This window comes from Nasonia vitripennis, chromosome 2, assembly GCF_009193385.2.
Source record: "Nasonia vitripennis strain AsymCx chromosome 2, Nvit_psr_1.1, whole genome shotgun sequence".
Taxonomy (NCBI): Eukaryota; Metazoa; Arthropoda; class Insecta; order Hymenoptera; family Pteromalidae; genus Nasonia; species Nasonia vitripennis.
Window position 1 is genome coordinate 32,013,158 of NC_045758.1, and position 12,466 is coordinate 32,025,623.

General features: G+C 48.0%; 1 protein-coding gene and 1 long non-coding RNA gene across 4 annotated transcripts in view; both read left to right on the forward strand.

Moving 5' to 3' along the window:
* The window catches only part of LOC103315844, a 373,598-nt gene that overhangs the window by 211,760 nt on the left and 149,372 nt on the right, over positions 1–12,466 (forward strand). The gene's annotated exons all lie outside the window — the stretch shown is intronic.
* On the forward strand, positions 10,455–12,171 carry LOC100113811 (thioredoxin-like protein 4A). Its single transcript, XM_001606760.5, has 2 exons — positions 10,455–11,147; positions 11,733–12,171. Exons 1-2 carry the CDS (start codon positions 11,070–11,072, stop codon positions 12,081–12,083), a joined length of 429 nt encoding a protein of 142 aa, XP_001606810.1. The 5' UTR covers positions 10,455–11,069; the 3' UTR covers positions 12,084–12,171.

Consider the following 12,466-nt stretch of genomic DNA (forward strand, 5'->3'; position numbering starts at 1 on the left):
CACTCGTTTTAATCGATTCAATTTCTTCTGGTTCTCTTTGCGCGAGAGAGCGAGTTATATCCACTAATTCAAACCCGCGTGCGGCAGAATTTATGATTGACAAAAAGTGATTAAGAAATGCCGGTGACAAAAAGACGCGCGATCGGTAAAAAGCGACGGATAGAGTGGAATCGAAGCTCTCGACGCAAAAAAAGCGTACGTAATGAACCGGCGCTAGCCGTCCGTTAATTATGCCAAAGCGTAATGATGGTTATAGCCATCATCGCGGATGGTTCATTACGTGCGATAATTATTGGACACGTGTGTGTAGTGTTGATAATTGGATCGCTGCGCAGATCGATGTTCGGTGAAACGCGTAAGAATGGCCGTTATTGGAGGTACTTTTGTGTCGCCGGGTTCTAATCAGGTTGAATATTTCGGGCGGATAATCAAGTAATTTAGACCGAAACGTAGCTACAAATTAGAGCGGCATCAGCGACTATAAATCCTCCGCAGCACGTGATATTTCACGTTTATGAAATAAAACTATGCCCCGTACTCTCGCTTGAAATCCCATTATAGCAATAATCCCCGAAAAAACCATACCCCAAGTCCTCTCCCGCGGCGCATATAAAATACGACCGCGAGTAGTTTTCAAAATCCCGCGTCTCGTCGCGCGGAAGCAATAAAGCAGCGAGAGCGGAGGCAGGTAGTTCTCCTGGACATAATTAAAAAATAAAGTACCGCTATATCTACGCACACAGACGGTCACTTTCCCCGGCGCCGAAGATCGTCCGATTTTTTTCTTCGAGAAAAGCTCGACTAAGATGTAGAAATTTGAGGTCGGATGCACGCCGCAGGGGCTATGACCGTCGATCCGATCGTTCTCGTGCGGGTATACGTATATAAAGTGGGCTGATCGGCTGCCTCACCCAAAAACCAGTGTGGGGGACTGTGCCTACCTTTTGGCGCTCGCAGCAGAGAGGAGGCGAAACTAGTTTGGTGACAACCGAGAGGGCCTCCTTTCGACCGGGCTCGCTCTTTTTTTAATAGACTCTCCGTGCGTGTGTAGGTAGGATATACCTCGAGAAATCTCGCGGGAGAGAAAGTACGCGCGATGAAAAAAAAATAGTGCCGCTCGCTTTTTCGATAATTCGATCTATACGGACCTCTCCTCTCCTGAGAGATACGACGATCGCCGTGAGAAAAAAATCCCGTCATATGAAGAGAGAGAGAGAGAGAGAGAGAGAGAGAGAGAGAGAAGCTGCACGACGAGTTTCTTTATCGACGCACACTTCCTTCGATCTCGGTAATTGAAAGATAAGGTAAATGTCATGTACAGCGAGGAAGTGACACGATGCGAGGAACTTGGCTATTTTGTTAACAACAATCCCGATTCCATATTTATCGGCGGCAGAGGCCAACGCGCCTTTGAATCTCACTTAATTTATATAGGCATACGCCAAGCCGGCAACAGCGAAAAACCTCAAAAGAGCTGGGCCCGAAACAAAGGGACGAAACAAAACGGCGCGTGGAGAGATACACACATAATACGCCGGCAAAAAGTCCTCTCTCTCTCTCTCATTCTCGAAACACCTGAAAAAAAGGCGCAGATAAAGGAGGCTACTCGCGCGCGCGCGAGCCAAGAGCGTATCCGTATATATATATATATATATATATATATGTGTGTGTGTGTGTGTGTGTGTGTGTGTGTGTGTGTGTGTGTGTGTATAGAGGAGACACGATTCGCGCTCTCTGCAGCAGCCCTCGCTTATCTTGCATCGAGCATTGTCGCTCGCGCCGGCTGACAGTACCAGAATTGCCGCGAGTAGCTGCTGCGCACGAAGGAGTAGAGGAAGAGGAGATCGGAGAGATGCTGCTGCTGCGAGGAACAACCGCAGGGGGACGACAACGAGCTTCGTGTGTATAGGTATATACAGCTACTGCTGCTGCTGTGCTGGAGAGATCGAAACAGCGGCGACGCGACGCCCGTCAGGGACGTTACGCCGAGAGACAAGTTGCCGCAGATTCTACAATTACTCACGGGCTTTCTGCAAACTTACTCTCGCGCGCGGCTACTGCAATGAGCTCTCCGATCTATACTTTCGGCGTTTCAATGAGCGATTGTGTTATTTCGAAGATAATCTCGATATACGAGACTTACGCGCGAGTGTGTGTTTATGTGTGAAGATCGAAAGTCGTCGTTGCGCAAAGCTGGACTAGTGTTAATAAGCTCCGTTGATCGATGCAGACGTTATTACGCGTAGCTGATAAGCTCTTCGGTTTGGAAATACACGAAAGTGTAGACCCGCGATTATTCTACTCTCCGTGGCTGATCGACGTAACGTTGCGGAATATTGTCACACTCGCTCGACTATAGTTGCGTAAGTCGCGAGGAAAAGAAAAACACGCGTTATTCCCTTATCTGCAGCAGCATCCCGCGATGGCGAGAGAAGTCACGTTCCTTCAGCTTGGTACAATGATCGTATTGCAAATTTAGCGTCGAAACTCTCTTAAAACGATCGGTTAGAGACTGTATAATACCCTCTCGCCGCACCTCGTGCCATATACACGCGAGGATCCCGAATCTCTCTTGTATTTCCTCTGCACACATGGACGCTGCGAACATTCCATCCCGCTTGTTTTTATCGGCGCGCGAATGGGACTTTACGATGTCTCGTCACTCCGAGTTATCCTTTCCTCGCTTTTACGTCCCTTTCCACCTATATACACACATACGGAGCAGCTCTCCCTCTCACCCTTCGCAGAGTCAACCCCGTTTTTCTTTTCGCAGCTCTAGCACACGCATACGAGCTCCTTCTTCTCCCGAGACGTAACGACGTGTCACTAATACATCTGTTATGGAGAGACGCGACTACCGAATACGTCTGCTGTGTCTTATCGACACGTTGAATATTTCACGCTCGAGTATGCCCAGTTTTCCCTCAGCTATGCATTGAAGCCCTAATAATGCATAAGTGCTGTGCTGATTAAAATTTAGAGAGAACGAATTACCCGCGAAATGGAGTTTGAGTTTTATGACACTACACCTCGATCTAACGCGGAAAATTCTGTGCTATACACACACGAGAATCTTGTTTTTGCGTCGAGGAATTTTTTTTTCCAGAGGATCGGGTTACGTATAGCTTGCGAGAATGCAGGAAGATAGAGCGGGACTCGTAAATCTGTTGCGGCGGCCTGAATCTGCCTGCGATCGAAAAGAGTATTATTGATTGGAGCCGGATAGGTCGACACGTGTGCCTAAATTCTGAAGTGTCTGAGATATGCAAATCAGGGCGAGCCAATTCGCTTTTCTGCGGAAAACACAAGGTATTGTATTAACGAAAAAATATTAACGGCCAATCGATGCGACTCCTTATTGAGTTTGTAGGTTTACGGCCGAGGCGTTTACATAAAAGCGCGCGAAAACTCGAATATCATCGTCCCCCCGCGCGCTTATACAGTGTCTTCTAGCTCTCTCTCTCTCTCTCTCTCTCTCTCTCTCTCTCTCTCTCTCTCTCTCTCTCTCACGCGCCAAAAGCAAGTTTTACTAGCGCTTGCAGCTATATTCACTTTTACTGCGATGCATCAGATTTTAGTGCCTTTACACTCAGCTCTCAGTTCTCGTCCACACACACATCCTCGCGAGCTTTCTCGCCGCTGAAGAAAGTAAAGCATAAACCCTGATGTGTGTCTGCAGTGTAACTCTTGTGTGTCTCTCCGGCGCAAAAAGAGACTGCAGCCCAGAATTTCCGCGGCTTCCGGCTACCGGCGCTGCAACAGCACACACGCGACGATTTTTCCCTGCGGAGAGCATAAGATCGGCTGAACAGCGGGTGGTGTTTTCGGCGCTGACAGATTTATACGCCGGCGGTTGGCTTCTTTTTTAATCCTTCGCTCTCCGCACTCTCGTATCTGGCTTACGGCCGCGGCTCTCGTTGCGTAAGCGCGAGAGATATCGGCAGAAACCGGTAATCTAGAAGCGCACGCTCTCTCTCTCTCTCTCTCTCTCTCTCTCTCTCTCTCTCTCTCTCTCTCTCTCTCGTATGATGTATGGACGCCCGCGCGCGGCTTCTGATAATAAATAGCCCTAAGGGACATTGTATGCCACTTTTTCACCAGCGGCGCCGTCCTCGTGTACAGCCTTTGATGCGGATTCGTTTACAGGAACCGCGAGGCTTTAACCCCTCAGCGATCGATCGGACCGAAATTAAATCTGTTATAATTCCGGCATCAAAATGCAGCGCGGCACGCGCGAAATTATCGCATTATATGCAGATGCCCGCAATTTCGCGCTCGCACACGTAACGACTTAGAAACGAGCTGGCAAATATATCATTTATCCGCCGTCGACGAATCCGCGGGGAGGAGAAAAAAAAGAGCGGTTCTCGTACGTAGGAACGCTCGCGCACAAGAGATATATCCAGTCTCTGTCGTATAATTACCACTTTCGTAACGCGACATTAATCATGGACAGAGTCTCGCCTCGACCTTTCGAGTCGACAACGATCGATTTACGATCTGATCTTATAAATATTTTTCTCGATATTGAAAAAGAAACTGCGCACACTATACACGCGAGTCAACAAACAACACTTTTCGCTTATTGAAAATATGCGCCGTGCTTGCGAGCAAGGACTCGAGAGTGAGAGAGAGAGAGAGAGAGAGAGAGAGAGAGAGAGAGAGAGAGAGAGAGAGAGAGAGAGCAGAACTGCGTCGTAAAACGATATAGACGAGAAAAGTTTATTCCTCGTTGCGAGTGTGTGTTAACACAGATTTCTCGGTATTTTATGCTCGCGAAATGCCGAGCGAGCTCGGCTGTCGTAAAGCGAAGCTTTATAAACGAAAGCGATAAGTTGTAGCCTTATTTCCTGTGCGAGTAATGTAAAGTGTATACTCGCGCAAGTAAGAAGTTAATAAACCAACAGCGAGAGCATCCGTGTCATACAAGAAATTTGTCAGCGAATAGCGCTTAGGTAAGAAACGTCAACATTGAATAACGCCGTGAGGAATCCGCACACCTATGTATGTGTCCGTATTTTTCTACGAACCCTAGCACAGCTGACTCATATAATCCGCGCGAGCCAGAGCCCGCAGAGATTCCCGTCCGTCCAGAACGCATATTTGGTCAGCTCCATTCATCTCTCGCCCGAGAGAGGGAGAGAAGGTCTAGCGTATAAAAATCTCGCGACGTGAAATGTTTATACCGCGCGCCGGCGGCCGTCGTCCTCGGAAACAATATTCGCGGATACGGCGCTCGTAAAGTGGCCACCGGGGTGATCTATCAATCGACATCGGCTCTGGAATTATCGCGATGTGTCTCCAGATCGATGTGCCCGCTGTCGTTAGAGGGGAACCGGTATCCCGTACGTTATAACGCGCGGAGCATTTCCAACCGGAGCGTATATCCATCTCTCGAAGAGAGGGAGAGAGAGGACCAGCTGAAGGAACTCCACTGTGTGGTTCTGTAGAGGCCGTGAGCTCGGCGATAATTGGACGATGACGCCACGCGTTCCAGGTGAAAAAATTCTGAAAAATCGAGCGGTATCGATCGGTAGCAGCAGCAGCAGCGACACAGTTACCTTAGGCGACTAACGTTCGATTTCAGTGATAAAACGAGCCGGCTTGAATGATGGATGATGTTGACGCGCTTGTATCTAACGCACGTGTACCGGAGAGTGAGCGAGAGAGAGAGAGAGAGAGAGAGGCGTTACGCAGAAGCGGGAAAATATTTTTGTCTCCGCGAGCGAATAGGAATTGCTGATCGGTAAGCGATGCGTGCGCGAAATTCATCCCGCTGCTTTTCTTCGACGAGATTTCGCCGAGAGATAAGCGCTCGACTGCGCCGCTTGATTTTATTCCGAAATCGGAATTTTCAATTCTGTTATCGACGGCACGGTCGAGTGATGGATCGTTTTCAGTCGACGCGTATTGTCTCTCTTTATATACATTACCGATGGGGCATAAGGTTGTGAAACAGCTCTTCGTTAAAGAGCCCGCTGGGGTAATTGATTCGCTGGCAATTAAGGACCTAAAAAATAATATCTCCTTTAATGCGCTGACGGAAAGAAATCGATGACACGTCGGATCGGGAGATCTCTCGACTCCGCGCTGGCACTGCCGCCGCGCGCTGCGAGGAAGAATCGAGCCCCAGAAGTGCCCGATTAGCTTTCACGGCACGATCTGACCTAAAACCGTGCGGAGCTAGCACCGATCGGTTGGACTCTCTTCTCTCTCCCTCGGTCATCTCTCTCCTTTTCCTTATAACACTTCCATCTCTCTTCCGAGACGATCGAACAAATTCTGGGATCGCTCGCTCGCGAGAGCTGAGAGAGAGAAGCGGCTCGAGTTCTTGAAAAAATACGTTTTATAGCAACGCAGCAGCTATATAACAATGGATGAACAGGACTTGTGACTTTGAGTTTTATGCCTCCTGCGGGCGATGGACTTTTATCCTAAGTGCATTTCCAAATCGAATGTGGAGCGTAACAGTTCACTCGCTCGTCGAATTAAGTATTGAAGCGCGAATCAGCCGCATATCGGTGTGGAACAACAGCAACTCGTTTTTCTACGAAACCGCGTCCGCCTCTCTCTCTCTCTCTCTCTCTGGTATATCGTCGGCGCGGAATCGCGAAAAACCACCGGAATGATATGCAGAACGCTCGGACAGATTAGGTAAGAAGAAACGTTTTCGCTCCGAAACCGGACAACCGTATACGCCATACCCATCTTTCCGGTAGAGCACACCGATCGGCTCGCTCTTCTTTTTACTCCCATTCGCGTGTATACACGCGCCGGGGCAAAAAGCCGCGGCTCGCGAGCATTATATTCAAAGTCTCCTCGAAATAATTCTACATATATGAATATAATCGGCTGCGGGCGATGCACGCCGCCGCGCCGCGCGAGTCTCTCTCCTATTTCTGTTGCGCGCGCGCCCGCGCAGCTCGCGAACGGGGTATCAAAAAGAAGACGACCTTGCCGAGAGTTTCGTGTGTGTCGATCTGTGTCTGTTTCTTTTTTCCATCGTGGCTTCTTTATTTCGTCATTTTAATGCCTATTAGTGTCACCTTAGGCACGGGATGAATTTTATGGTAATGGGGGCTTGATTAACACTTTTAACCATTTGACGTTTTCTCGGATTACGCCGCGCTGGCTGTACAGTTGCGCTACGAGAGAGAGAGAGAGAGAGAGAGAGAGAGAGAGAGAGAGAGAGAGAGAGAGAGAGAGAGACGACTGTTTGCATAAGCGTTCGCACATCAATGCCATAAATTCATTTTTAAGCATCTCGCAGTACGTTGCTAACAAACACGTCGTTCACTAGTCAATTCAGGCTAATGCATCAACCCTTTTTTGGCATAGGTGTGGTAATAGCGATGAGGGAAGTAGAAAAGTGTCGATGCGCCACCTAGCGTCGCTAGCCAGAGACTAAAATAGTATGGAGGTATGGCCAGTCCAAAACTGCTTTGTTTTGCAACTTCTACGCAGGAGCTTGACGCTTCCACGACTGATTCCGTACGCTCGGGTAGACCGCTGTAGCGTGACGGGTCTTTTTTCTCATCCACGTGTATAACAACAAAGCAATTCAACGACTCCGGCAGAGAGTGAGCGACTTATCGATATCCACACGGCCAGCTACTCTAGCGCCGAGGAGATAGATAACGAAGACAAGCGAAGCGGGAGAGATGCACGAGCAGTGGAAAAAGAGAAAGAAAAGCTGCTGCAGCAGCATCGGGGTGTCCGCTCTCCTTCTTGTATATACGCGGGCGCGCGCGCGCATCGAGAATGCGGTTATGATAATGCACCGGCCACCGCACTACGCAGAGATCCGATCCGCGCGCGCGCGCGTGCAGGTCGGTAGGTGTATGTGTATACAGTTGGGAGATATACTCGAAATGCTTGCTTTCTTTTCTCTCTTCCCTCTGCTCCTTCTCCTCCTCCTCCTCCTTCTTCTTCATCGACTCGTTATCTGCTGGACCGCTGGAGAGTTTCTGTCTTTGTGCGGTCGTCGGGGTTTCTCGATTTCGCGATTTTCCGTATGTATACGAAGGAAATAAAAGTAGCGTATACACTGGCAATTAATCGGCGATTCCCAATCGGATCCAATTTCCCATCCGGTCGCGGCGAAATCGACGGAAATCGGGCGTTTGTATCCAGCTCTCGGAAGGGCGGGAATAAGTGTCGCGCGACATTAGAGCTAACGCATCGTCGCCTCTGCTACTCGGAATCAAGCTCGAGTCCGAGCCATAACCGCCGAGAGTATACGTATAGCTTATATTGTACAGTATAGGAAAACTCTTACGCGAAAGCTTGAGAGAGAGAGAGAGAGAGAGAGAGAGAGAGTCTCTGCTTCTCCGGTTAAATTGTTTCCAGTCCATTAGCCATTAACTACCGGCGCACCGCCTCGGGGATTCGGATTCGAGGTTTTCTTCCGTGCTCCGATTCGCAACGAGTATAAGCGAAATCCATGGAAGAGCTGCTGCTGCTGCTTCGATTCCTTCGGCCCAGAGCAGAGAAAAGAAGATGCGCGCGGGTATAAGTGAGTAAGCTTTAGCCCGCCGTATACACGTACATATATACATAGATAAGAAGAAAGGTATACACACTGTGGAGAAAAGACGCTCCTAGAGTCTCTTCGGAGAATACGAGAGAAGAGAGGAGAAAGAGAGTAGGAGCGTTTAAATAATTCCACTATTTCCATGCATATTGCAGGAAACAATTACAACTATAATTGCTAATAGAAGATTCCAGACGAGACCAGCTTTATCTCGCGCGGGCGGACTTCAAACTAGCTCGCTCGCTTTGCTTTTCGTGCGCGCGCGCGCTCGGTGCAGTGCGGACTCGTCTTTTTGCTGCGAGAGCAATACACAGCGAGAGACTGAGTTTATCAGCTTTTCCAGCCGTTTCAGCGTTATTTCAAAGGAAAAAATTTCTCCGTTTGATAAATCTCGCGCGCGAGTTATACACACCGCACGATAGCGGTGTAATGAGTTATTATCTCGACACGGTGTGAGTAACGCCCGCAAAAAGTGCGATTTATCGCCGCTACGCGGCGCTGATCCGGCTATCTCTTTCCCGCATTGAACTATAGTTTAATTAATTTTCGACTATGCGACGAACAAGTATATACCGTACTATATATAACGGCATTTATCACTCCCGTTCAATTTACCGCGGGGAGACAAACGCATTATACTTTTGTTTTTATATATCGAAAACACTCTGCTGCCCCGCGCGCGCGAGCTCTCTGCGTAGAGAGAAAGAGAGGAAGTCGGGCACACGGGATGGAAGAGAAGAAGAGGGAAAAAATCAAGAAAATTGGTATGCAGCACACAACAAGCGCCGGGAAGAGAGAGAGAGAGAGAGAGAGAGAGAGAGAGAGAGAGAGAGAGAGAGAGAGAGAGAGAGAGAGAGAGAGAGAGAGAGAGAGGTAAGGAGAGGACGGGCGGGTTTAGGCCAGCTGGGGGTTGCTCGGAGGGTGGGATCAATACTCTCTCTCTCTCTCTCTCTTGGAGCCCGGCTGCTGCTGCTGCTGCTGCTGCTGCCGCTACGCACGAGCTTCCTTTCTTCCGTCTCTCCTACAGTCTTTTCTCTCTCGCTCGTTCTCGCGGAGGGAGATACTAGCACTGTGCTGCTGATGCTGTCCCCGACGAGCTTCATCCAGAGATTACCTAATGCGCTGTCATTTTCTTGAGCTTCGAAACCGGATAGCTCGCTGCTACTGCCTTCCGCCTCTGCTATTAGCCGTTCTGGCGTCTTTTTTGCTCTCCGCCGTGTTGGGGTACTTTTCGTCATTAAATTCGTATCGTTTTATCAGGTTTAATGCCGTTTTAAAGTGCGCTACCTACACACAGCGTAGCCGTGGAAATCTATTTGCTCTGCTTTTCAGGGCACTTATGTAGAACGCGCGCGAATTTACATAGTTCCGCCGACACTTGTTTTTGAATCTTGAATCCTTCCGCTTTTTTTCCTCTCTCTCTCTCGAAACTCGATAGCGTATACGAATCCACGGGCGTGTACAAACACGCAGAGCTGTTGGATTACTATAACGAAACAAAATTTCAAACTTCTTCTTTCCAGCATGCGCGCGCGGGCGAAGATTACGTCCAAAGCGGGTCAAAGACTCGCGCTCTTCGCGCGCCTGACGTCAGTGGAAGTTGCACACGTGTAAGTATATAGGTATACAGGTATACGCGCACGTACAGCTGCACATCCGCGCGCGCACGCGATTCTCTGCTTTGCATCGAAGAGCTGCGCTTCGCGCTCTCTATACCAATAGGGGAAAACAATTGCTTGTCGCGCACTATGGAATTAGCCTGGCCGGCAAAGGGGGCGGACTCGCGCGCGTAAAACCTTCTTGGTATTTCTTTGCATACAAAGAAAGAGATAGTATGTGACAAAGGCAGCGCGCGCGAGAGGGAGAGAACGAGAGGGACAAAGAAAGATATATAGCGCCGACGCCGCCGCCGCCGCGAGACTGTGAAAAAAACTGTATTGTGCTCCGGCGAAATTCGAGAGACAATGAAAGTGAAAAAAAAGATATTTGCGACGAGCCCGCGCTGCCGAGTTAACTTCGATGATTATTCGAGTTATTATTTATGCGCTCTTGCATTGAATCTTACCCTCTTCAAAAAGTCATCCGTGAAGAGTGAAACCAATTTAATCGGCATCTGATTGGTAAGGTAACAAAAAACGTAAATTATTGCTTATGATGAGTTTTGGTTAATTTTGTTTGGAATTTCAGGTCCTGATAAATAAATAATCTTGATAAATAAACAAATGATTCAAATCTTTTGAATTTACCGCTCTTAAGCTCGCCGAGTTCCATGTCAAAGCGTCCTGCAGTGCTCAGTGTGGAAGAGGGCGCTGATTCTTCGGGATCGATGGTGCTGCCCTCACTTTGACAGGGATCAGCTGTTCTTTTAGAAGTGGGGGTAGCACCGACGCATTCCTAGCTGGTCAAGGCCGAAGGTCGCAGGAGAGAAATCATCAGTCTCAGCTTGAGCGTTGGAGAGTGTTGTTGCATTCTACTCAACTCAGTCTTTCTTGGAGTGTCGTATTAGTGAAATCGACGACATCACACACGAATAAAAATGTCTTACATGCTATGTCATCTAAAGAATGGTTGGCAGGTGGACCAGGCAATATTATCTGAAGAAGACCGTGTTGTGGTAAGTTAACCTCAAAGTTGATTTTTTCTTTGTGTAGTTCAGGACTATAGACATACATAAGAGCGTCTGTACGCAATGCACATGAGCAGCGTCCATACGCATTGCGCATGCGTAGCGTCTATAGATGCGCATGCTCATGAGACTCTCATGACGGACACATTTTAGTCGGATGCGTCGCCATTGATGAATCGTTACATGGAAAAACTTTTGGCACTCTTGGAGTCTAAGAGATTCCACTTTTGGACCTCTGGGGCCCCCACTCTGGCATGCAAGCCAAGACGGGCCGAGATGCAGGCTTTCCCCACCACCGTTTTCTTTGCGTGCGTAAACACGCTCGCGTGGTGGGGGAATGGCTTAGATTCGGGAATTGGGCGCCCCAGGGTTCCAAGTTGGAGTCTCTGTACATCCGAGAATCTCGGGTGTACAGAGCTTCCAAAATAATATAGCGTAGAGTCAAAACCGCGTCGTGAGGACTCCAAATAATGTGTATAATTTTTAGAGCTCCCCGGGTACCAAAAGTTTTTCCGTGTACATAAAACAAATCATTATTTGCAAAAGTTGAATTTTTATTCATTTGATTTGCAGGTGATTAGGTTTGGCCACGATTGGGACCCCATGTGCATGAAAATGGACGAAGTCTTGTACAGCATCGTAGAGAAAGTCAAGAATTTTGCTGTCGTCTACTTGGTAGACACGTCAGAAGTGTCGGACTTTAACAAAATGTATGAGCTGTACGATCCGTGTACAGTAATGTTCTTCTTCAGAAACAAGCACATCATGATTGATTTGGGCACTGGCAATAACAACAAAATCAACTGGATAATCGAAGATAAACAAGAGATGATCGACATTCTTGAGACGGTATACCGAGGAGCCAGGAAGGGTAGAGGTTTGGTGGTGTCGCCAAAAGATTATTCAACAAAATACCGTTATTAATATGTCTATGTATGATAAAAAAATGCATGCCTTGAGTCATTGATTTTTCGAAAAATAAATATGAAAAATTGAATTTAATAATGAAAAACTATAGCCTTTTGAAATATTCTCCCTGTTATTAAGGACATCACTCTGCACGCAATTGGTCTCGTATTGCAAAATACGAATACCTCGGATTTACAAAAAAGTATAGCACACAAGCTCGTTTCTAAGTACGTAGAATCACCACGCAAAAACTATGACGCCATCACTTGAAACAAGTGGCTCGGAACAAAAACGGCGATAAATCACGGAAAAATAAACTTGAGCAGCAGTTTTGCGCGCGGAGTGTTAATATATAATGACGATATTCGAGTTCGCGCGCGCGCAGCCTGTTACGGATT

Excerpts from the sequence above, each read along its gene's own strand:
- LOC100113811 (XM_001606760.5), top strand. The coding sequence starts at position 11,070 with ATGTCTTACATGCTATGTCATCTAAAGAATGGTTGGCAGGTGGACCAG. Across the intron at positions 11,148-11,732 it reads CTGAAGAAGACCGTGTTGTG|GTGATTAGGTTTGGCCACGA; the intron begins GTAAGTTAACCT and ends TTTGATTTGCAG.